The 26,316-nt window shown below is 40.7% G+C and overlaps 1 protein-coding gene across 1 annotated transcript in view; it reads right to left on the bottom strand.

Annotated features, from left to right (window-relative positions):
* Nucleotides 1–6,654: 6,654 nt before the first annotated feature.
* The window catches only part of SLC15A4 (solute carrier family 15 member 4), a 51,923-nt gene continuing 32,261 nt past the window's right edge, over nt 6,655–26,316 (bottom strand). The window contains exons 6-8 of the mRNA XM_054006522.1: nt 24,624–24,779; nt 13,600–13,758; nt 6,655–8,226 (exon numbers count right to left, since the gene is read on the bottom strand). Coding sequence (XP_053862497.1) covers nt 8,078–8,226; nt 13,600–13,758; nt 24,624–24,779 — 464 coding nt within the window. The 3' untranslated portion in view covers nt 6,655–8,077. The remainder of the gene's footprint in view (nt 8,227–13,599; nt 13,759–24,623; nt 24,780–26,316) is intronic.

Raw genomic sequence — 26,316 nt, 5'->3', positions numbered from 1 at the left:
AAAATATTTATACCAGTACAAACATCCGTGCATAAACAAGGCCTAAATAAAAAACACAATGGCTCTGACTCTTACATCTCCTGCAAAACAATTTTGAAAGCTCTGGATTGTTTCTCCACAGGCCTTTCAAACAGTAATAAACCAATATGAGGTTGAAAAGAAGTGAGTAGCAACTGCTTCATTTAACAAAGTATTTTACAGCATTTTTCCTCACTGTGGAAGAACGCACAACATCACACATGCAGTAAATAGCAGCAAGGCTGTAGACAGAGAGATGGTAACATTTAATATTTTATTGATTTTATTAAATTTTCTTTCAACCACTTTGAGTAATTTACCATTCATCATGCAAATGTTGTATTTACCAGCAGAGAAGCAACTGTTCTGTATTTCTACCTGATCGTGCCCTGCTGTTTGAGGGTAATGGTCTACCTCAATTTCATCCCTTAGCACCTGGAGTGGAGATTTCCTTTCAGGAAATACCAAACTGAAATGTATCAAATTGTATCAAATGCAGGCTAGCAACAATGAGGAAGGCTTTTCAAACTAACACATAAAATTATACCGCCAGTTTATCTTATGCAATGCAACTGGTCTCGTTTCTATGATGCATTCAACCCAAGTGCTTTTGGAACCATCTTGGGTTTGTGACCATGTAGCCACACACACACCATGCTCCTACTGGGCACCTCAAGCCTCTCAAAACAGGCATCTCTTGGGTATGAAATGCAGTGGAACTTCAATAAGCGTTTGGATACAAGCACCGAAAGACATGGTCGTCAGCTAAACCCACCTACAGTTCTCCCACCATACGTGCATTGCTACGAGCAGACCTATAAAGATGGCCACAGTGGGCCGGCTCTCTAACCTTTATGTTATCGAGCTAAGAGGGGAGCTCCAGCCTCTAGGCCTAAAACCAGAGATAGGAAATCCTGCTAACACAGGGGTGGCCAACCTGAACCTGAGAAGGAGCCAGAATTTACCAATGTACATTGCCAAAAAGCCACAGTAATACGTCAGCACCCCCCACCCCCCCATCAGCTCTCCCACCCTGCTCCCAGCACCTCCCACCCACCAGCAGCCCTGCCAATCAGTACCTCTCTCTCCCTCCCTATCAGCTGTTTCATGGCGTGCAGGAGGCTGGGGGGGAGTGAGGGTACGGCAGGCTCAGGGGAGGGGGCGGAAAGGGGTTGAGAGGGGGTAGGGCCTGTGGCAGAGCCAAGGGTTGAGCAGTGAGCAACCCCCCCCCCCCCCCCCCGGCACATTGGAAAGTTGGCGCCTGTAGCTCCAGCCCCGGAGTCGGTGCCTACACAAGGAGCCGCATATGAACTTCTGAAGAGCCGCATGTGGCTCCGGAGGCACAGGTTGGCCACCCCTGCCCTAACACCATGCTGTTTTCCATTTCCCCTCCCCTTGCCTTCAGTGCCAATGCCCCATGAGACAGCCAGCCACTACAGGGCAGTAACATTCACAAGAACATGGGCAATGCCATTGCTACTTTTGAACAACAGGATCCCACTCCTCTATCAGCCCTCCAATCAGACTTGTGATACGGCATAAATTGCAGCCGAAATCTGACCAATTAAATATAGCTTTTGGACACCTACCAAACAGCGTATTTCACACACTTTATGAGGAGCTGCCTAACAGTTATTTTGACAGGAGGTTATCAGTTAGCAACCTCTTAATAAAAAATTGAAGATGACTGAAAGAGCAACTCTGGAATCTGCTGAAGTCAACATTGATATTCACAGTTAGCCAGCCAAAAGTTCAAAAGGTTGGAGAATATAATTTCATAAAGCATGACTCTGTTATCAACCTATTAAGAAACAGTACTCATCTGACTGTGTATTTTCCTCCTTTTTGACTCCATGCATCTCAACTTCCCCATTAAACTCAAGACTGTTACAAAATTTAGTAGCCTCAAAGGGAGAACAGCAATCTCTGGTCCCCGCTCCAACTCCACAAGTTTACTTTAAATTTGGAAGTTCCCATGGAAATAAGCTAGGAAGACAGTCAGACTTAGTGTGTATTATGTCTGGTATGATGTTGATATATAGTAGACACACAAAACATCATTTGAAGTTGTATCCCATCACCCTTCTTGATAGCAATGCGAAGCATTCTCTTTGTCATCTTGTATTTGATTGGTTATCACTCCCCACCCCAGAAGTGGCTGCATATCAGTGTTGTTACAAAGGGCTTTGGAAACAATAAACGAAAGGAATTTTAAAATGTAAAATTGTGCAATGTCTTGTTCCCTAGATCAACAATTATCATGGATCCATTACCATCCTTCCAACAAAAGGTTGGACAAAAAACTCACCACCAAGTCCATCAAGGCTGCCTGGTTAATCATCTCACTAGTCAGCACTGGATCCAGATTTTGCTATACAGAATGCTAGCAAGCCAGGCTGCTTCAAGAAGCTGAGTTTTAACCCTGCACGTAAAGTTAGATGTGCAAATAAATAAAACCATAATTTCAGCCACTGCAGTGTCTAGGTAGCAGCCTGAAGAAAAATAGGGATTCATCTGTGCGTAGAGCAGTGCTCCTCACAGATGTTTTCTTGGCACAGAATTAGATTTTCTATGGGCTAGCAATGAAACTGTGCTTGTCCCCATGATCCATTGCAGGTGGCTTATAATTTTAAGACCTGCACATTTTTTTTTAAATATACTTTAAACATACGCTAGGACTACTTTATGATTTGGTGTGCCAGTTTTTGTATCAGGAAGGGGCAGAAGAATAATTTTGAGCTCTAGGTGTTTCTAAGAGAATGGAGAGCAAAAAACCAACTAGATATCAATGGAATTGGATACCAAGTCTTAATTAATATGCACGCATGCATAGTGGTACTCAGGGCTAGGTCCACCAAAAAGAATCAAGCACCTACATCCAACATTTAAGTGCCCGTGGCATATACAATACTCCTGCTCAGCTGCTGCCTAACCCTAGAGATGCTTGAAGTCCCTAGGTGCCTGAGTTTCCACCATTAAAGTCCTCATAATGCCTAAATTTCTGCTAATGCGCATGCACACAGCAGCCTCAGTGTAGGCATCTGGGTGCCTAAATTGTGCCTCTTCTCAGGTTCCATAAGGACCCTTGCATCTGAAGCTATTGATTGTTCAAATGAAAGACATTATATCCTTTATTTCCTTCGGGGTTTGTCTGTATTAATGTAGCCTGCCCTGCGTATATGTAAGGACACTTGTTAACATGACTTAGGTTATGCTTTTCAAACAGCTATTTCAAATACAAACAAAAGTTAAGAATTCCACGCATCCATAAGCAAAGGTTGACTACCAAGCTAAAACCTCCTTTGAATAGTTTCAGCCCTGAGCAACTTTCTACAACAGAGTTAAATAGGGAATACAATGGAAATGCTGACAGGCCCTTAAACTATAGTGGCAGTAGCCAGCAATGCTATAATTAAAGTACTTCACTCTGAAGATTTGTATAAGGAAAGATTGATGGGGGCTTTCTGAGCAATTCCTCTGGTCTAAAAAGAGACCATTAGTTCATTCCGTAGACTAGGTACCTGCAATGAGGAGAGAATAGGTTTTTCCATATTACTGAAGATATGCAAAAAATTAGAACATGTGAAAATGCAATGCATCTACGCGCTGATCTCAATAAAAACATCCTGACTCCTAAACACCAAACTGCCATGCTTCATATTTGTATTCCATTCTTGTATGGAAGCCATGATTTATTGCTTATTCTTTGTATACTTTGTTGTAAATAGTAATTGTAGTAAGCTTGAAAGCACTGTATAGTCTAATGCCTCTCGTAATATCAAGAAGTTCATTCTTACTATATTTTAAATTAGTCAGGTGCTTACAAATGTCCATTTATGGTGACTCTTGTGAAGGATCTTTCTACTACACTGGAACAATCTGAAAAATGAACATAACTAAATGTAAATTGTACACTTCAAGGTATTTCATTAATTAGCTATAGGGCTCAGCCATGAAGTTAATTGATTAATCCTACTTCTGTGAATGGAATGGAAACACTAAAAGATAAGGCCTGGAGAATGAATCAGCTAAGCCTTTGAGTCACAAAGACCTTATCCCTTTGATGAGAAGTGCCAGATTAATCTTCATAAATGGTCTAATTACTTGTGCCTGGAGCTCAGCCAAGTCATTCCAAATAAAAATTAAATTATACAACTGATTGCATGTTCAGTCTCCTCTCCAGAGTGTTAGAACAACCATACAGCCTTACAATACAGGCAGACATAGACTGTTTACTGATTACAGTGTAGAAAGTCTCCCCCTACCACTGAACAGAAGAAACTAGTCAAGAAAATATAGCTCCAATGGCATTGCTTATATTAGGATAGCATCCAAAGATCCCTAATCAGGGCCCCATTGTACTAAGCAGAGTACCCACATGACTTAGAAGCCTAAGGGTCTGTCTATATTTCAAAGAAAAAACTGGTGCCAAATCTCAGTGCACAGGTCAAATGAGTCAGGCTTGTGGGGCTAAAAATAGCAGAGAAGACATTCCCACTTGGGATGGATCCCAGGTTCTGAAACCTGGTGAGGGAGGAGGGTCTTGGAGCCCCTGTGGCAGCTTGCGCAGGAATGTCTACATTGCTATTTTGAGCCCCGTGAGCCCAAGTCAAATGACCCAGGCTGTGAGACTCGGCGCCGTTTTTCCTTTGCAGTGTAAACATACCCTAAGTGACTCAGGAACTTTGGAAAACACTACCAATGGGTCTTTGCCCAAAGCTTTACAGTCTAAAGACAAGAAACAACAGCAGTGAGAACCAGAGTTTAACCGATATTATAAGTTATTGAGAAGCGGCCCTGAATCATTTCAAAGAATTCCCTATCCAACCATAATGGACTTTATTTCCCTTCCTCTCCACCCTGACCTCACCCCCACTTGGAAAGTTACCTTGAAGTCACTGCATACTTTTTTTATATTTTGCTAGAATAAGCCAAGCACAATGAAGCTCTGAGCAGTTGAATCAAAGTAATTAGGATGAGTGACACAAGACACCTGAATCCAGAGCCTATGTCTGATAAGTTGGCAGGCCCAGCCAAAAGATGTTCTCTAGGAAACTAAGATATATTTTTATTCACTGCAACTGAACCTAAGTGACTACACTGCCAAGCTCTGGCAATGCGTCAGGGCAGAGGCTACAACCTACAGTTTCTTTGTTTCTCCGATTACTCTCCATCCTCAATAAATATTTTTAATTAGACCACTTGAGTCTTATACTGTTCAGGAATTTCACGCACACCATTCGGAACCTTGGATCTCCAGGAAGAGGTAGTGAAGGAAGATTGCCCCCTCTTTGGGATTTTTCTGTCAAGGGGACCCTAGTGTCCTTACCCATGTGTCTCATGCAAGGCCTGCAGTTCCATGATCGCCACAGATGAGAACAGCATTTAAAGGCGGCCAAAGGTGACACTTCTGTGTCAGACTGATATTCATACCTTCTAGCCCCCAAAAGGGCTCCTTGAATAAGGAGTTCCAGAGCCAAACCTCAAGATGAATAACTGACTAAACCAGAAGCGATGTTCAAGGAAACCTATGGAAACTGAGCTGACTGCACACTGCACCGGTGTATGAGTTTACATCAGGGATTCTCCCTTCACCCTGCGACTGAAGAGTGGAGGCTGTTGTATTCCTAGCAGGAGACCCAAGACTGAAGTGAAAAACTAAAGAGACAGAACAAAAGGAACATTCACTGCAAACACTATCAGCCCTCCAAAGAGAAAAACATGCCAAGTGGAATGCATATTAAGGCTCCACCCACTTGGGCGATTAAACTAGTTTAACCACATTAAAATGTCTACCCCAAGGACTTTAATCTGTGGTAGCCCTACTGTAGCAAGAATCCAGTACCTTGCAGCACTGCCATTTCAAATTCCCTAGAGTAGATATGGTCTTAACACACTCCCTAATCAATGTAAGTTTCCCAGACAAGTGTGGAACAGGAACAGTTTTATCATCAAGGAGCAGACTTTTGAGAACGAGTTAATCTAATGAGCTTTAACCCACAATTCAGATGGGTATCTATAAAGAATTCTAAAAACAGCCTCGCAAGAAATTAGCTAAATGGTGGAAGTATTTATTGGTATAATTGGATAACAATTAGCTGGTACAGCAAAGTTCTTTTCTGCAACTACAAATGTTTTAAAAATACAAACCTGTCTTCACATGGAATCAAACCTTCCTGATTCATCCCCTCCTTAGAGTTCTGTCATCTTAAAAAGGGAGATCTCTTGATAAATAGATTTTTAGATAGCCATATGATTCTTCTGCAGTCTACTCCAGTCTTTGCCAAGCATCCCACCAGACCAAACTGGCTTTAAAGATGATGTACCACAAATAGGGTATTAAAAGCTAAATAGAATAGAAATTACATTAGCCAATAGGGAATATTTACAGTTTTGCTTACAAGAGATGCAGTTCTTATTTTCACTATTCTGTTCAAGTCTTACACCATGATCAGGAGGCATTTAGGGACTTACACCCAGCAGGTTTGGCACTACCTTGTGGGTCTTTCACCAAGATGACAAATATATGTAATTACTCCCAGATTCATCCCATTCTAATACACATTCCATTGGGTGGCACAATTAATAGGATTGCAAGATGCATTTGAGGAAATAAAGACCAAGGAACACTGAAGATCTGCAGTGTAATTTTATTCACCTAGGAACAAAGGGTCAGAAGTCACAGCACAAGAGTTCATTTTGCTTTGTAAACTCATTAAAAGGACATTCTATGTACCAAAAAATAATTAACATTTTAAATGTGGTCACCAAAGGAAACTGTAAAAGCTCAAACACATTAAACTGTTTAATAAAATATTGATTTTTCAGTTTGTTTTCTTTATAATCACTTGCAAAGTATTGCTTTCCATATCGCCTTGCATATGCAGTATTAAATACAATAGGGTAAAGCAATTAAAGTTGAACAGGCTGAAAGAGTAAAAGCTACATTTACTCTATAATAGGAATGTGTTGCTGAAAGGTTCTAGCCCTGTAGCACATTAGCAAGAATTACATAAAAGACACCAGGACTGAAGTCATTAGGGCTAAGAGACCTCCAATTGATATTACACATTCATCTACTGAGAAGTCTACTGAAATTCAGTTTCCAATTTCTTTCCGCACGCTTGAAAATATTTAAGGATCTTTAAATAGAGATAATGAAACTGATAACATTAGATAAAAGACTTGCTTATTCAAAGGACACAAGTTTCCCCAATGTCCTAATACACCTAACTCTGACCTTAAAAAAAAAAAAATAAAATCCTGGAGTAAAACCAGTTCAGTCCCCAAAAGTGTCTAACATGTATCAAAAATGATAGCAGCTACAAAATAACCTACTGTATTGTCTAAATGCACCCAAGACCATTTTATATTAAATACTGAAGTGTAGGCTTAAAACATTTGTCCTATTTGCAACGAAAGATCAATTGCATACAAGCCATCCCTTTTTATCCAGGCTAGTCAGACCTATAAAGTTTAGATTGCCTCCGCTTGTCCCAAAATTGACCTGTTGAATTTAGTTTCCTCCATTTTTTTAAAATTCAGAGGAGAAGATCTTACTAATTTCATTGAGCCTCTTGAACTGTAACCAGAACTTCAAGGAAATACAGCATTTGTGGGAAAAACAGGTGCCTTCAACATAATAAAGACTGCTGAAAAGTGTTCCCCCGCCCCAGATCCACCTTTCTTCATTGAACAAAGTTCTTCAGTTAGGGGTGAGCCACATTATACAATGTTTCCTTACTAGTTTTGACTAGTTATATTCCGTTTCCAAAGATGTTAAGTAATCCCAACATGTCAGCATGAGCACAGCGCCTTCAATACCTAGAGTTAATGCACTTCCAAGATCTGCATTTTCTCTACAACAGGGCATACAAGCCCCACCAACATAAGGCACTTACCTATGGGGAAAGGGGCAGGGGTGAGAACTCATGTAACATGCAAGTTTAAGGAAAGAGTCCCATTGGAGAACAGTTTAAGATCTCGCAATCTATCAGTTCATTGCCAGTTAATTTATTGTGTGCTGGTCTAATAAACTGCTCTTCCATTTCAGATACTGTCAGGTCCTCCCATTAGCAGTCACTCCATTAGTCCTTGATCTTTGATGGTCATATTTCACAGAAACAATAAGGAAAAGCAGGAGGGTTGCTCCTTGGATAGCCGCCAGCAGGAAAAAGTAATAGTTTAAAAAGCAGCCATTAATGTTACCTAGAAAGAATTGGAGAGGAAAAGTAAATACATATAGGGAGTATACAATCCCGCTCAGTCCTATAATAATTAAGATTTATCTCTGCAAAAGGTGTTGGCAAAACCAGAACCAGATCATATTTCCATCATGTAACCAGTATTTCAGTTTTTGGCATTATCTAGAATATAAATTGCAGTTCTAGGAAAATACACAGCCTGCAAACTGTGCTTTGTATTTTGTGCTTGTACCTCTTAAAGTCAGGAATGCCCTTGAGAAGTGCAGACCCCTTTAGCCCACACAATATGATTTCTCCTCAATGACTGCACACAACCCCACTTAATGTTACAGGAATTACATGTGTACAGAGGGGAGCACAAGCCCCCTTAGGCCAAAACAGTTTTTAAAAAGAATTAGCAGCCTGAGAAAAGTAGACTTATAGACAGGAAAGCTGTGAAGGTGCCTCCTTTTTTATAATTGATTTTCAACTACTGCAGAACCCGAATTCATTTAATAAACTCCTAAAAGGGAGAGAGAAATGTAAGTGCTAAACAGAAATGTTTATAAGTGATGTACCTATGCAATGCCTTGTGGACTCACTCATACTTCAGATAAAACAGGTTAGCTGAAAAACTATGAAATGCACATCTAAATATATTTTTGCTCTTCTCCCAATTTAAATAAAGGAGACCACAGAGAGTCCCCCCCCCCCTTTTTTTTTTTTTTAAATAAAAAGAGCTACCTTGCTAAAAAAGGAAACCCTTTCCTTGCTGGAAATGCTACAAGCTGAATATGCTCTCAAGATTGCTATCAGGGTAAGACAAAAGCCTCTGAACTTAATGTGCTTTTAAATTTACAGGCTATAGTTTCTTCATTTTAAATCAGAACCCCCAAAATGTATTTTCTCCTCAATGGGAGAGTGCCCTCTCACTCTGTCCATTTACTTATTAAGCTCTGTTTCAATCTTATTCTCCTGCAAGGAGAGTGAGAACAAGATTTGTATCAACAAGTGGTTAGGTTTATGGCTCACTGCTTAAATAGAAAGGTAATCAGTGTAAAAAAAAAATTAAATGAATTATGTTGATATAGAAAAAGTTTTGATATGAAAATTACTTAAGTCACTGAAGATTTCATCTCACAGACATATGTAAAACTGTATGGCCAAAACTAATCCAATGTATGTTCAAAGGAATGAGCGAGGAACATTTCCAACTGCCCGGGCATCTCCTCCACCTCTAATTCTTCACTCAAAGCATCATCATTGGTTTTTGTATATTTCTTTAAACCCGCTGAGGCATTTTCACAGCAACTTCCTAGCAATTCTGCATACAAGACGTAATGCAGATCTGAAAGATTTACGAATTATGCGTTTTCACTTTTATTACCTGAATTGTCAAAAACCTTATTTTTTCCAATCCACTTGCCACAAATTTGTACAAGTAACTCCTGGGCTTGGTCTACACTACCAACTTATGTTGGTATAACAACATCGCTCAGGTGTGTGTAGACAGTGCTACGTCGAGGGAAGGGCTTCTCCCATTCACATAGCTTCTGCCTCTCAGGGAGGTGGAGGACCTATGCTAACGGGAGAGGCTCTCCCGTCAGTGTAGTTAGTGTCTTCACTAGGCACTACAATGGTGCAGCTGCAGCACTTCCAGTGTGGAAAAACCCTTGATCTGTACACTGTTTAGAAGCCGTTCATTATGCACGTGCAATATTTGAGATCAGAGCAGCTTTGGATGATACCACTCATACGTCAAGTATCAGAGGGGTAGCTGTGTTAGTCTGAATCTGTAAAAAGCAACAGAGGGTCCTGTGGCACCTTTAAGACTAACAGAAAAGGTGCCACAGGACCCTCTGTTGCTTTTTACGACTCATATGGTGTCTTTTTCTAACCCAACTGGATATGTAACTGAGAATCAAGTCTCCAAAGTGAACTTTTAAATACAAGATCAAAGCTTGCTTTCTCTGAATAGTCTCCAATATTCACTAAAAAGGCATTCTATGAACAATCCTGGCAGAAATCCTATTTGCTAACTTATTTACAGAGAGCAAACAGTGAAAGCAAAGTTTGTACTGTCATTGCCCATCTCTAGTCATTAACAGCCTTATACAAGGCAGATTTTTTCTTCTAGGTCCACTGGATCATTCTCTTTTTAACCCTTTAGCCACCCAGTGTTCTAATTAAATATATCCACAGGTTTTAGCCAATGCTACCTAAGCTGTTTCATGGAAAAAAGAAGTTTATGCAATGAAGATGGTAAATGGTCTAATTTTAATAATCTCCGAGAATATAGTGAAACTATAAAGCTTAAGTGTAAAAACATATGTTTTATAACATCATTGAAATGGACGAAGCATAAACAGAATTCTGAATTTCATATACTACAATTTCTTTAGACAACCTCTTAGCCTTGTTCAATGTTACATGGTGCCTGTGTGTCTGAAGGCCTCAATCTCCCCTCCCTACTCAGCCGAATGGGGAAATAAAGTTACAGAAATGAATGCTATCATGAAAAATTCAACAGCATTATTCATATCAAGCCATTACGGCAATTCTCTTTCAACCCTCTCAGAGCAAAGTTAGCTGGATGGATTCCTATGTGGAACTTCTTTCTGGTTCAATTCACCTCTGACATTTCCTCAAAGTTGTTTTAAGCTAGTGATTTGTGGCACATTAAATACTTCTAAATTAAGGAAGCTCATTGGTAAAACATTATCCTTCTATTAAGAAATAAGCTCCTACTATTGCTGAATTTTCAAGAACAATACACTATGGCTTGCTTCCAACATGCCACGAGCTACAGCCAATTGGACTATTATAAGCGAAAGGAGGAAGCAAGAAATAGAGAAGCGCACATCAATCCTTACAAGCTTTGAATGCAGCGTACACATACGTGTGGAGATAAAGTTATTGTAATTACTGAAACGTAAGATCTAATTAAATGAGTTTATAATAAAAAGCAATAAAAGCAAAAGCAGTCTTCTCTTGACATTTAAAATACAATATATTTTCAAAACTCCATTTGAAGAGCAGAAGTAGTAATTTTCCTTTGTGGGACGGGATGTTAAAAATCAAGATTTCATGGAGTTATCACAGAAATAATTTAATCATTTCAATGTAGCAATCAACGCTTAAGTGCCAGCAGACAGCGTGTTCTACTGCCATCAATGGGAAATAGTGAGAGAACACATGGGAGAACATGTAATGCTGCTAGTTTATACTGCATTTCTTTAAAAATTTATAGTTGTAGAATATCTAATGAAAAATTCACAAACCCTTCATTCACAATAAAGCTTCAGTCTCACAACTGATGGGCAGGGCCCCTGGAGATCTTACTAGGTCTTTCTAATTTAAAATTTGATACATCATTTGCTAAAATATTTTTAAAATAAACAGTGAATTTAATACTTTGAAAAGTACTCGATAGCACTAAAAAAAAAATAAAAAAAAAATGAAGCCCTATTTATTCACTGGAGTAACAGTCCACGTAGCAGCAACACAAGATACTACAAACCAAAGCCACCCCACTGGTAGGCCTCAGCCCCGATTCCAAGGTACAAACTCTGGGAACGCAAGGGGAGATTAGAGCTCTGCAGCTGCCGGTTAGGGCCAAGATAGATAGGGATTTCTGGTAACTCCCTGGTAACACTGGGAAGCGGACTGAGCACCCCCAGCTTATTTTACACAGCTGACCAAAGGAGCCACCTGAGGCAACACCTTTCCCTCTTAATCAACACAGGAAGCATTTGAGCCAATCTACATTTTTCGATGGGGGTGCTCTCTTTTCTGGGACTGTTTTATCAGAACCAAAGGAAAACAAGATGAGATGGATCATGCTAGGAAAGGGGGGGAAATGTCTACTTAAAAATGTCAAGTATGACAAATGTTATTTTATAACTAGTAACTTCCTCCATATTTAGTGCACATCTCTTGAATTATATGTATGCTGTAAGAATGGACAGATTTGATCACCAAAGTTACCATGGCAGAATAAATCTTGGCCAATATTAACAACTTGTTTTAAAGTCTTTTTATATTCAGGATGAACAAACATCAACCCCAGAGGAACAAAGTCTCCCACTGAGAATTTGCTGGTCTGGTCCTGTGTTGTTCAACCGTTGCTCTACTAGTCTCTTACACTGCCTAGGTTTTAGCGAGAGAGACAAGGTGGGTGAGGTAATATCTTTTATTGGACCTCACCCACCTTGTCTCTCTAAAGTCTTGGGACCGACACGATTACAACACTGCATATGGGGTTTCCCAGACAGCTCAAGAATCTCAGGGAAAACAAAGTTTCCCATTCACCTCATCTGAAAATCTCAAAATGCTAAGTTATAGAAATATTTTCTACAACATAAAGATTACTCCTGTGAAAGCCATGACAAAAATACACATCCTTAGAAACTCAACAGTTACAGGTGTGTCAAAACAAAATGCTTGTTACTACTGCACAACTAGATGCAGGACCTCTGTTTTTGGAATAAATTTTGTATTCGTGATGACTCCTGTGTAAAGAATAAGCTTTTGGCCATCTGTTTTTAAAGAAGGAACTTGTAAAATAAAGATGCCAACTTATGGCATAAATGCAGTTTCCAGACAGACTGTTAAAAAAAGCCTACATCACATCTGATCTAGCAGAAAGGGCAAAAAAATTCAACACCAAGTTTAACTTTAGGCATAATTTTTAGAGGGTTCATAAAATTGCACCTGCATATCAATGTTAACCTAATTTATTAAATCTTTCACACACTCTTCTTGCTGTAACTAATCAAGCCACTGAAGTCTGTAAATGATTTTATGAAATTTCCAAGGTGCCACCTACTGGTGCCAATGATTTTGTTTAACTTCAACTGACAGTGAAACGTATGGCTTAGGTTGGACTGTAAGATAAACTGATTGCTAGGTAGAAATGCAAATTTAACTCTTGTATGATAATTGCCACAAAGTACCCTGAAACATGAGTTGCAAATAATCAACACTCTGTCGTCAAAAACTTGTTTTATTCTTTTCACTGAAAATTTGTGTAATTTAAAAAATTGTAAGACAGCAAAAAACTTGCTTCATCTGCTACTAATCTAGACATTCCAGCTAAAATATTCTTAAATGTACAAATATCTTCTGGTGAGCAAAAATAGTAACACAGCTGAGCAATTAACTGAATCAGCTCTTTTATAAAGTCCACTTTACAACATATGCATTTCTAATGTATCCATTTAAGACAGCTCCAATTGTAGCAATATGCAAGATGAAATTATGTCTTTGCCATATTAAGAGGGTTTACAAATTCAAAGTGTTACAATTCTAAGCTAACGAAGTTCCCACCCTTGAAATATAATGATTTCTGATTAAGCATTTTACTTCATCATCCTCCAATACATTGAGGATTACTTACCAAAATCTGTATGATTACTCATCCAGCCAATTGCGTTAATAGACACCAACGCCAGCAGTCCTGAGCCAACAAATGACCCAATTCCAGAAAAGAAAAAGAACAGTCCCATAATGGCACTCTGCATGGATTTGGGGGCAGCTGAATATGCAAACTCTAGGCCTGTATTAAAAGAAAAAAAGTATCTATCTGTAAGAAATTCATGCGCTTGGTTACCAGCTCAATGTGCCTGCAAATGACAAATATTCATAAACATTGAAAACAATACATTCATACAAGGTTAAACACAAGAACTTGGATTTTCAGAGGACACTAAGGGATTTATGTACCCAACTCCCACTAATTTCCAATGAGTATCTAACTGCCTTAGACCTGCTCTGAAAGTCTTAATGCAAATATAAAACATTGATAACCTTGACTAAGTCCTGAACTTATATATAAATATAAAATATTTTGATTTTATGTGCACCACTCTCCTATTGTTCTTTTACCAAGTGTACAACCTTTTAGCAAACAAGTTCTCTCAGAAATCTCATGTGTTTCTGGAACGCATTCACTTTATTTTACAAGTCAACTGACATCAGTCAAGTCTCATTGTATACCAGAATCAACATACCATCTAGGGAGTTTACATTATACTTGGCTTTCAACCTTATCCAAAGTGAATTAAACAGCTAGGACACTGTCCAGCCAAACTGTTTTTAATCATGGTTTGACTAGTCTGATTTAGAACAGTTTTTAAAAGGCCACGTTTGAGTATTGATGGAAGGTGACTACAATATGACCTAGGCTTGAAATTTTTTAAAGTAGTTTTCATAACAAAAGCCAGCTCTCTTGACTCCCATATGGTCTTCTCAGCTAGACCATACTCCCTCATGTTTTGACTGAGGCAAATCCTACATCCCCCCCCATGGATGTTCATTTCTCTCAACTTGCACCACTTAGGGCAAGTCTCAATAGTTTTTAAAAATTTCCCCCTCCCAACACAGTTAACTATTTAACTTTACTTTGGGCAAATGTGACCTAGAATCTGCATATCAGACTAATCTTCAGCCCCTCTGCCCCAACATGATATGCTGCTATAGGCTTGATCCCACAAAACTTACGCACATGCTTAACTTTACAAAGTCAGAATTCTACTGAAGTCAATGGGACTACTCACAGGGCATAAAGGCAAGGACACACAATTTTTTGCAGAATCACAGCCAAGGTATGGTCTACAGGTAAGGGCAAGAGATGGGAGACTTAAGTCAAGGTAGTCTGCCTCTTCCTGAAATTAATGGGAAAGACTCTCCAGACCTCCTTTATGCCTCTTTGCAGAGGCATGGCTACGCACATGAAGCAAGCTCAGAGCCATCCTCTTCACATAATTTTGAAACTGCAAGTATTTCTTTAACACTGCTTGACTATCACTACTCATCCATACACAGCACTTGATAGGAACACAATGGTGTTTTCCTTTAAGGAGAAAGGCTTAAGACTTCAAGCCAGATGGGTCAATTAGTCAGGGCCAGAGGGTGCAGTTCTGTTCAGACAAGGCAGTGCATCGGAACTACATGTTCACCCTTATTGATTTGTAGTGTCACGTGAGAGATCGTGTCCGAACCACCACATTGTTCTCCCTTGAAGCAGAGAGCACTTGAATGCTGCAAAGTGACATCTCTATGATTGAAGAGTGCTGAAGAGCCCTTTTTCAGAAGTCAGACGGGAGGCTCCAATAAATGTAAATCCAGAATGTGAGGCTCAGTGTCCTTATAGATATATGGAAGCCAACAGTATGTTTCTGGGAGAAGAAAGCTTCTATTTAATATGACAAGCACTAAAGAAGTTAAAAATTTGTCTAAATCCTATTTATTGGGATGTTTTGCCACTAATATTACATTTGAAATAATTTCTAATTCTTATTTGGCCAAACCCTTATTAAAAATGCAGCTGCCTGTTCATCTTAAATAAAACTGTGACCTTTCACTAAATAACCCCAGCTGTCAGAAAAGTTTCCAGACTATCTGAGATTCAGTCTGGTGACCACACTGGATACCAGTCACACAACTCCAACGAAAGTACACGGAGTGAAAGAACTCCAGTCTGATTTTTTTTTCTTGGTTCCTTCACAAAAGCATTGGACTTGAGTGATACCTTTGGGGGAATGTAATACGACATACTTCTGTAATTTAAAAAAAAATAAAAATAAAAAAAAATCATGCTTCCAAACTTGAATAAATGTTCCTAGTCACCCGAATATTTAATCTGGCCTAAAGAACATAAAATCTTTTCTTTGCCTTCAGTGATATTGCTGCCTGCTGGCAGCCATTGATAGCAATTTCATGCTACCTCAAATAAGCAGTTTTGAAATTAAACCCTCTAGTTGGTGGTGTCATGTGAGATTATGATTCTCAGCTAAATAAGGGTGCTTTAAGAGGATTGCAGGGAATAATACAAAAGATTAATGCAATGTGTGTCATCTTTTTAAAGGTACCTGAAGTGAAACTAATATGGTTTAATAAAGTATGCTCAGCTTTACTGTAAACAAAAACAAACTTATGTTTCAGCTTTTAACATATTCAGTTCTTTTTTGAACAAAGTGCTTTCAAATCACAGTATTGTAACCATTAACATTTCACTTTTTTTAAATTGAATTTCATAGCACAATGGATACGCCGATCAAATTTAAAAAAAAAAAAAAAAAAAAAAAAAAAATCACATTTTTCTTGAAGTATTTTCCATTCAATCTTAAGGCACCTTCTTATTACCATTTAATTTAGAGAATGATCAGAAGATTGAAACAAAGCTTTGTAAACCAAACGGAAGGAAAGGGTAATAACAAGAACAATTAAGATCTGCATGAATTCCCCAGTTCAAACAGGCACATTTGTATTCTTCTCCTCCGCCGTGCCCCCCTCCCCCCCAAAAAAGCTATACAGGTTTTGAAGTTATAAAACCATTATTAGAGCTGCAGCAAGCGCAAAAAGAACAGCAGTGTACTTGCACGAGAATAGGACAGGTCTCAAAAGGTTTTACTTCCTGTCTATAAAAATCAAGTAGTACAAACAACCTGGAACCTAGAGCTCAACAGAAGATTTATCACTCTTTTTTTAAACCACTGATCCTTTGACAAATACATTGCAGATATTGGTTACATTTTGTTTGGGAACTTCTATAAACTGTGTAATAATTCTGATAGTCATAAGAGAAAGATGACATCTCAAAGAGGGAGGCACCAAATACCTTTTTCAAATATACAGGCATTTCTTGCAAGTCGGTTGCGTACATGAATTCAGATTTGGAGTTAACATGATTCCCCTAATGTTGCTAAGCAACTATTGCTTTATTCTCTGATTTAAGCTTTCTCTGTAGTTGAGAAAGACATTAAAACAGAGATGACATTCAGAAAGTGATTTGTTTAAGCAAGACTTCCAATTGCTAATTCTGAAGTGATAGAATAAGTCTTTAGTAGCTGGGGGTAGAAAAATATCCTAAGATAACAGGCGATATTATGGATGTTATTATACATTTAATAAAACTTAACATGATAGAGGGCAGCACTGATTATTGCAAAGGATCTGCTCTGCACTCCCACAGCACATCTTTCATATAGGTTAACATCTTAAGTTAGCACCTTAAGTCGCACCATCCCCCATTTTACAAGCAGTTAAGCTGAGACAAAGATGTTAAGTGACCTCTCCTATATATTATCGTGGCAAAATCAGGAACAGAACCCACAGACTTCTAGCCTGGTGTTTTAATCACTTGACAATTCCCCAAGGTGCTAAATTTTATTTCTTCTAGTCCAATACAATGCCAGTCCAGACAGCAAGTTACACCCTCCCAGCAGACAGAAAGACTTGCACCAGCTGTGCAGGCCAGTTTATTATATTCCTAAGTAATGAAGAGTAAAATGAAGTTAAAGTCAAATGTTGGGGAAAACATGTGAAAGGACAAGTGCCTCAGAAGTAGAGGAGAAAGTAGCAGGAGGTACAAAAAGAGTTAAAGGCTATGAAATGAACATGTAAAAAGCATGAAATGAAAGCTCCTAATCCCTTCTGTTCCAAAGAGAGTCAGGCTGGGAACACAAATCAGTACCAAGTAGGTCAGGACATTGGTCAGTTTGCTACAGCCAAGATGGCCTCTGAGGCCATGCCGCACCCATCTGAATATGGTGGACTTTTAGATGACTTGAGATAGTTTCATGCACCTTCATATTGTAAAAGGTGATCATAAACCTCAACATCTAGTGCCCATTCATGTAAATACATAATGCTTGTTTCACATGCAAAATTCATGGAAGATAGGTCCATCAATCACTACTAGTCAGGATTGGAAGGGATGGTGTCCCTAACCTCTGTTTGCCAGAAGCTGGGAATGGGCGACTTGATGATTACCTGTTCTGTTCGTTCCCTCTGGGGCACCTGGCATTGGCCATTGTCGGAAGACTGGATACTGGGCTAGATGGACCATTGGTATGACACAGTATGGCCGTTCTTATGTTCTCCTTTTGCACCAAAACCCAGCCCGTTCAGAAAGTCTAATCATTTCCTAGTACTGGTGTGCCATAGCAGGACAGATGGAAGCAAAGGACTGACAAGCGAAAGGCTCTCTGCTATTGAGCTGAGGGGAAGCAGACTATATGGGAACTGGGGATAGCGCAAGAATCATAGAATACCAGGGTTGGAAGGCACCTCAGGAGATCATCTAGTCCAACCCCCTGCTCAAAGCAGGACAAATCCCTAGACAGATTTTTACCCCAGTTCCCTAAATGGCCCCCTCAAGGATTGAACTCACAACCCTGGGTTTAGCAGGCCAATGCTCAAACCACTGAGCTATCCATGTTCTGATTCTAACTTATTGATTTAGTCAAGTGCGACAAAAGGAGTAGCAGCCTCTGAAAACCATCTTGTCCCATAATGGGAAACCCTATCTGAGGGAATCATCTAAGGCAGAGGTTCTCAGACTCCCTGAGAAGGCATGGCAGGGAAGTGCCAACTGCCTGTCTTTTGACCAGGGTATAGTGCTGCCAGAGTGGATTCAGAGCTCCGCTTGGGGTGGGGGCTGGCCAGGGAGAGGTGGACACTAGGGAAAGCAGCTTCACCCAGTGCTCTGCCCCTCAGCTTGGTTATGCCCACAGCAATGCAGGGGCTCTCCTGATTCCCCATTTCCCCCTGGCCACCCCCATATTTTCCCTGTGCTCCACTCTCCAGCAGAGCTGGGGCTTCTCCATCTCTCCCGTGCTCTCTTTGGCTGAAGTAGCCCATGCAGTATCAGAAGGGCTCCTCTCCATTCCCACAGGCCCCCCATCTCATTCCCATCGTATTCGGAGGGCTCCCCTCCATTCACTACTGATCTGCGGCCCACCTTTAGGCAGTGGGGCTGAGCAAATTAGGATGGCCAGGAGGGCTCTCTTTCTGATCAGCTGCAGCTCTTAACTTCCAGTTCCGCACCCACATCACAATAGCAGCCCCTGTGCAAAGTGGGCTCTGAGCTCTGCAGCAGCTCCTGGAAACACCTTCCTCCCTGTTCCTGGGTGCCACAGGGTGCCTGTGCCTGGTCACATCAGGTGCCAGGGAGAACCAGGGTCCTGCGCAGTTCCTGCCTTGGGTGATGTGCTGCAGGGCAGGGCACCAGTGCAGCTGGAGAGTAACCAGTTGGTCTCAGCCAGGTATAGCCCCAGCTTCCCTGACCATGCCACAACAGAGGCCCATCCCAACTACCGGCTCTGCATCCTCATCAACTTCTTGCTGTACTGGACCTACACACAGCTCATAGTGCTGCTGGACCTGTGAGTACCATACTCTGCCTCACAGCCCAGGAACCCCCCTGCTCCTGCCCACCTCTACTGAAGGGGGGGGCCTGCTCCCTACCTGTGAGCCCAGCATCCATGAACCCAGTCACTTCTTCCCACGGCCTCTGAAAACTGGGGAGGAGTTGCAGTGTCAGTCGGTCTTACGGTTTCCAAAAGCATTTGGGCAGTGTTATTTTAGCTGCTCTGATCTGTATTTTCTGAACACAAAAGGTGCTTTATGAAATAAAATCAGTACTTCTGACAGAAATACTCATACCTATATACCGATCAAAGCCCTTTAACTATTACTTGTATTCTTGCAAAGTATACGATTTTCAGTTCTTCATGTTGTCACAGTAAACTATGAGGGAAGGGGAAATTGTTTTTTCTTAAACTTTGCTGTATGGAACCTATGTTAAGAACCCCTGAGCTAAGGGGAAGAAACTAAGTTCAAGGTTAATTTGTACAGATGTTTAAAGTTTAAGATACTGAATTACTGTGGCTATTAATATATCATTTTATGTTATGGCTCTAAGCAAAAGGTCCATGTGACTATGTTAACTGGAGTAAGGTCACTGAGGGAGTGATCTCGCATTAGGACTAGCTCGCTGTACAATGTTCATACTGAATTAAAATACCTATTTATAGCCCTAATTGCAAAAGGTTGCTAGTGTTATTAACTGAATATTGTTCACAAGCTCCAAACAGTAAACCGAAAGAAGTTTATTGAAAGAATCACAACAGCAATGTATTTATTGTTTAATTATAAGAAGAAACCAATGCAAGCCAGGTCACGTACAAAACAGCCGCAACAGATAAATGGTCTGTGCTGGGTTTTTTTTGTGTGCTAATGAACCCTAATGTGAGTGAAACAGACCAGAAAATAAGATTTTATAGTCTCATTCACACTCTCCTCCCACTTCAGCTTCAGCCTAAAATCAATATGATCTCACAGTGCTGTCCACTACATAACACAAGAATGGCATCCAAGAGATTTACAGAGACTATGATTCAGTTCCAGGAAGATGTGGTTTGAGTAGTGCTTCAGTTTACCTAGTACTTACCACGTGAAGTACTAAATAAAATATGCCTGTAGGACAGTTATTCTAGAGACAAAAGCAGGTCTTGGAAATCATTTCCAGCAGATTCCTTAAAGCTTTTTACTAGAGCTACTTAACAGTAAGCAGAATACTGCTCCTTTGACCTTGTTGACTTATAGATCAAAGCCTCCTGGACTGGCATAGCCACACTAACTATCAGCCCTGCTTTAAGAACAAACCAGCAGTCTGCATGCCAAGCCAAGTCAGGGATCCTGAAAGATTCTTTTTCAATCCAGAAAGATCTATCAAAAAGGTTTGTTTTTATCATGGGCTAGAGGGCTAAAAGCATTCATTTTTCAATTCCAATGTTATGGTAAATTAACAATAGGTGACATTTGTTTTAACTTTTCATGGTAAGTTTCATGCTCAGGAAAGCAAAAGATTAACTGCTGCACTAGCAAGCCATGTGAGAGCTTTCCCAAACCACTTCGTCATCTTGAGGCTAGCCTACCCCTTGGCTTTTCTTGATCAGAGCATAGGCGCCGACTATATGGGTGCTCCGGGGCAGGAGTACCCACGGGGAAAAAAGCACCCACCAGCGGCTCCACGACCTGCCCCCCCACCCCAGCTCGCCTCCTCCTCCTTGAGTGCTCCACCACATCCTGCTTCTCCCTCCTCCCTCCCAGCGCTTGCGCCACGAAACAGCTGTTTCGCGGGTCAAGCCTGGGAGGGAGGGGGGACAACGTGGCACACTTGGGGGGGAGGAGGCGGGGCCAGGGCAGGGATTGGGGGGAGGGAGCACCCACTGGCGCAGAAAAGAGTTGGCACCTGTGGATCAGAGACTGCAAGGGGTGCTGAGTTGTGTGGCAGGTTATGTGGGCAAAAAAAGAAATTAAGTTCATTTTACTTGGGAAAATACCATCTTGCAAAACCAAAAACAATACAAAAACAAAAAAAACCCAAAAGACTGCCTTCATGAGACAGACCTCTTTGGTATTCGGGAGACAGATGTAATCTAGGTATTCTTTAGAAGTGCTTTTTGCTAAAACAATGGAACTCCAATTATCTGATCTAATTGGGACTAGGGCTAGATCGAATAACCAAAAAAACCTGGATAAACCTCAGAATGGGCGGCTAGGGCTCCTGCTATCAGCCCCAACGGCTGGGGCTCTGCTGCTTTAATTTTAAATAAAATTTGTTTTAAATAATTTTACCTCTCCACATTAGAGGTAGAACAGTGCATCAATTCCTAAAGCTAGGATCCAAACAATGTGTCTGATACGTGTAGCACAACGTCTGAAATGCATTTGGGGGGTGGGGAGGAGGAAATCAGCTTTTCTACTATAGATACACTAATATTAACAGAAAATGCATTTCTTCCTTCCCTGCACCTGCCTGGTAGTTGGAATACATTTACAAAGAATGGTAAATGTGTTCTCCATCTTCTGAACATCTGCTAAAAGGCAGAGTTTTCCAAGCTATTCTTATGGTCAAGGGGCTAATAACCTGGGTCAGTGTCAAAGAGCCTGTGGCTATGAAGAAGGCTAATTAAACCCCTAGAATGTTTATTGGCCCAGTCTTGTAGTTCATACTCTGGCAAAAAACTCACTTTCTCAGTAAAAACTACAGGATTAAGTATAGGTTCATCTTTTGTAATGTCTAGACATTAAATGGCAACAAGAGAAAACTTCTAGTGAGATGCTGATCTGGCACCCACCACTTCCAAGCTTCAACATGGATATTTGCTGGTTGGGATCACACTCAACTATAAATCATTTTGGATTTCACCTGTTGCCGCTGCTAGTGATTCACATTGGTCAAGGATGCATCCTTTGCTTCATACTACCTCCCTCATTATCTTTAAGAAAGGCTGGAAAAAGGACAATTACCTTTGGTCATAGGAAAGGTACAGTCAATCCATTATCCTTATCAGGATGCCACTGTTCTCTCGTCCTCATCCCAGAGAGATTTTGGATCTTGCATTCTAAATAAACATTTTCTACGTACCTAACAATAACTGTGTGTTTGTCACATGCTTTAAACCCCCAACTAGTTACCTTCATTATTTCATGTCCATTTCTATATTGTATGCTTAAGTTCTTAATCAATAAGATGCCATTATATTACCGGATGCATTTGAGATTAAATTAGCCTCTCTTATTCCTCTAAAGTATTAATATACATGTCCTACTGTGCATTAATTTTATCACAACTGGTAAATGTTATAAAGTTTGCAGATGATACCAAGCTGGGAGGGGTTGCAAATGCTTTGGAGGTTAGGATTAAAATTCAAAATGATCGGGACAAACTGGAGAAATAGTCTGAGTAAATAGGATGAAATTCAATAAAGGACAAATGCAAAGTACTCCACTTAGGAAGGAACAATTAGTTGCACACACACAAAATGGGAAATAACTGCCTAGGAAGGAGTAGTGCGGAAAGGGATCTGGGGGTCATAGTGGACCACAAGCTAAACATGAGTCAACAGTGTAATGCGGTTGGGAAAACAAACATACATCACTCCAGGATGTATTAGCAGGAATACTGTAAGCAAGACACGAGAAGTAATTCTTCCGCTCTACTCCGCGCTGATTAGGCCTCAACTGGAGTTCTGGGCAGGGCCAGTGCTACCATTAAGGCAAACTAGGCGGTTGCCTAAGGTGCCAAGATTTGGGGGCACCAAAAAGCGGTGCCCCCAATTTTTATTATTTATTTATTTATTTATTTTACAGTGTTCCTATGCCCCCCTCCCCAAGCGCACGGTCGCTGCTCCACTTCTCCCGCCTCCCAGGCTTGGGGCGCCAATCAGCTGTTTGGTGCCGCAAACCTGGGAGGGGAGAAGAATTAGAGCAGGGGCGGTGTGCTCGGGAGGAGGCGGAGCAGAGGTGAGCTGGGGTGGGGAGCTGCCGCACGGCTCCCCGGGCGGGGTGCTGCTGCAGGGGTGCCTCAGGGCGGGGGGGAGCTGCCGCAGGGCTCCCCACCCCAGCTCACCTCTGCTACCCCCCCTCCCTGAGCATGCCGTCGCTGCTCCACTTCTCCCACCTTCCTGGCTTGCGGCGCCAATCAGCTGTTTGAATTAGAGCGGGGGCGGCGTGCTCAGGGAGGAGGTGGAGCAGAGGTGAGCTGGGGTGGGGAGCTGCCACATGGCTCCATGGGAGGGGGGAAGCTGCCGCAGGGCTGGGGGGCGCGCGCAAGGTGGAAGTTTCACCTAGGGCGTGAAACTTCCTTACACCAGCCCTGGTTCTGGGCACCACATTTCAGGAAAGATGTGAACAAATTGGAGAGAGTCGACAGAAGAGCAACAAAAATGATTAAAGTTCTAGAAAATATGATCTATGAGGGAAGATTGAAAAAATGGGGTTTGTTTAGTCTGGGAAAGAGAAGACTGAGAGGGGACATGCTAACAGTTTTCAAGTATGCAAAAGGTTGTTACAAAGAGGAGGAAGAAAAATTGTTTCTTAACCTCTGAGGCTAGCACAAGAAGCAATGGGCTTAAATGGCAACAAGGGAGGTTTAGGTTGGCCATTAGGAAAAACTTCCTGTCAGGGTGGTCAAGCACTGGAATAAATTGCCTAGGGAGGTTATGGAATCTCCATCATTGTAGATTTTTAAGAGCAGGTTAGACAAACACCTGCCAGGAATGGTCTAGATCAGGGGTTGGCAACCTTTGAGAAGTGGTGTACCGAGTCTTAAATTTATTCACTCTGATTTAAGGTTTCGCGTGCCAGTCATACATTTTAATGTTTTTGGAAGGTCTCTTTCTATAAGTCTATAAAATATATAACTAAACTATTGTTTTTGTAAAGTAAATAAGGTTTATAAAATGTTTAAGAAGCTTCCTTTAAAATTAAATTAAAATGCAGAGCCCCCTGGACTGGTGGCCAGGACCCGGGCAGTGTGAGTGCCACTGGAAATCAGCTCGCGTGCCGCCTTCGGCGCACATGCCATAAGTTGCCTACCTCTGGTCTAGATAATTAGTCCTGCCATGAGTGCAGGGGACTGGACTAGATGACCTCTCAAGGTCCCTTCCAATTCTATGATTCTATGTCAAAACAATTAAAAGCAGTCTGCTAATCTTTTGACAGAGTTAAACCTACAAGAATTTAGTTCCCTTCCCTTAAAAATTACTATATCTTTTTATGTTATAATTATAATGTACTCAGAAAATGATCAGAGACGGACAAAAGTTGTATGATTTTTTAAAAACTTACCTGCTATGCTTGCAAATATTTCACTGAATCCAATCAGTACATATTGAGGAATCTGCCACCATATTGGCAAATCAGCAGCATAATATGTAACATGTCCAATTGTCTGATTAATTGTTTTAACCTTTACAATACTCAGTCTGTTGCCTTCCAAAATTCCTAAAAGAAAAAAAAAAAAAAAAAAAAGATAATCCTAAAATGCAGAAGCTATTTCTTCATACCTAGGACTAAATTAGGATCAAATTACTGCACGACATGATTACCTGAACCATGCAACAAAAGCTTAGGTACCAGGAATAAGTACTTTGTAATATTCACGTATCAAGCATTACATGGCAAAAGTAGGCTATTACTATTTCAGAAAATCCAGTTTCTCCACCACAGGATTACAGTTATTCTATTCTTATTTATCAGCTATAATTACACAAATCTTTACCCCATTTCAGGTGGATTAGCTCACAGAGCCTTCTGATACAAATTTAAAAGCTTTTTTTAAAGGCGATCTCACTTCTGCAAACTAGTCCTTTGCAAAGTTGAATTATTGCATCTGCAAGCACAAAAGTAGTACATCAGTGATTATTTTACTTTTTAAAAATAGTCACCAGTGCTACATGAATGTTGCTTACCATATTCATAATGGTTTACTGTTGATCACTTACATTTACATAGCACCTTTTATCACACAGAATTCCAAAGCTCTTTAAAAAGCTGATTTACAAGTTATACTGTTCATAGAAAACACATTAGTGTCTGCATTTCAGTGTCATGTAGAGTGTGAAATGCAACAATAGTTTAACTGTGCTCATCAACGCAATAGGACACTTCAGAGCAGAAAGTAAATCTTATCCCAATGAAACTGTAGGGGAAATTTCAGTAGTTAGCTTACAATTTACCCAGACTGAAATTAGGTATACTGCTACAAAGAATGCTTGGGATCTTTAATAACCACAAATGACCAGGGCTTCTATTTTATGACTCATCCAAAAGAATACACTTCCAATTACCAATACCACAGAGCCCACAACCCAACCAATTTGGTACATTAGCTCATTGCTATTTCAAAGGGAAGAGCAGGACCTATTGAATCATTAACACTAGTTTCCTGAAGTACTCAGGTTGTACAGGCAGGTCTCCATCCGAGTGCAGATAAGGATCAGCCCTGTTTAGGTTAGAAGATCAAGATCTGACCTTATACCCAAGAAGCAAAACAGTGGAATAATAATAATAAAGATTTTATACATCTGCTGCATGCCATGTATAAGGCACTGCTGACACAGCATGCTTAAAATGACTAAGTATAGTAATCAATTTCCTCACTTTTATCTGATCCAGATAAAAAGCAGTGGATGCACTACCCAGACAGGTGCACAGGTGCCAGAATGCAGAGTCCCTGATAAGATAAATCATGTATATGACATCAGCCCAAGCTTGGGGGGGGGGAGGGGGGGGAAGAGAGAAACAAAACAAAAAACCCTGCTCTTGTTTTGAATGTCTGAATGTGGTGTCAAAACTGAGCAAAGGGATTCTAGAATGGAGATGCTTACAGTTTCATACTGAAGATCATTTTGTAGTTCACTGCTGTGCAATAGCCGCGCTGGGCTCGAGCTCTGGGAGTGAGCCAAAAGGTTCAAGCCCGCTTATATGTGCAATGAGTGGTCTGTAATGTGCTCTTGAGAAAGGTGGAAAGCTTCCTGTA

Source organism: Malaclemys terrapin, chromosome 16, assembly GCF_027887155.1.
Source record: "Malaclemys terrapin pileata isolate rMalTer1 chromosome 16, rMalTer1.hap1, whole genome shotgun sequence".
Classification (NCBI taxonomy): domain Eukaryota; kingdom Metazoa; phylum Chordata; order Testudines; family Emydidae; genus Malaclemys; species Malaclemys terrapin.
Note: the sequence above shows the minus strand (reverse complement) of the source record. Positions and strands in the feature narration are given on the sequence as shown.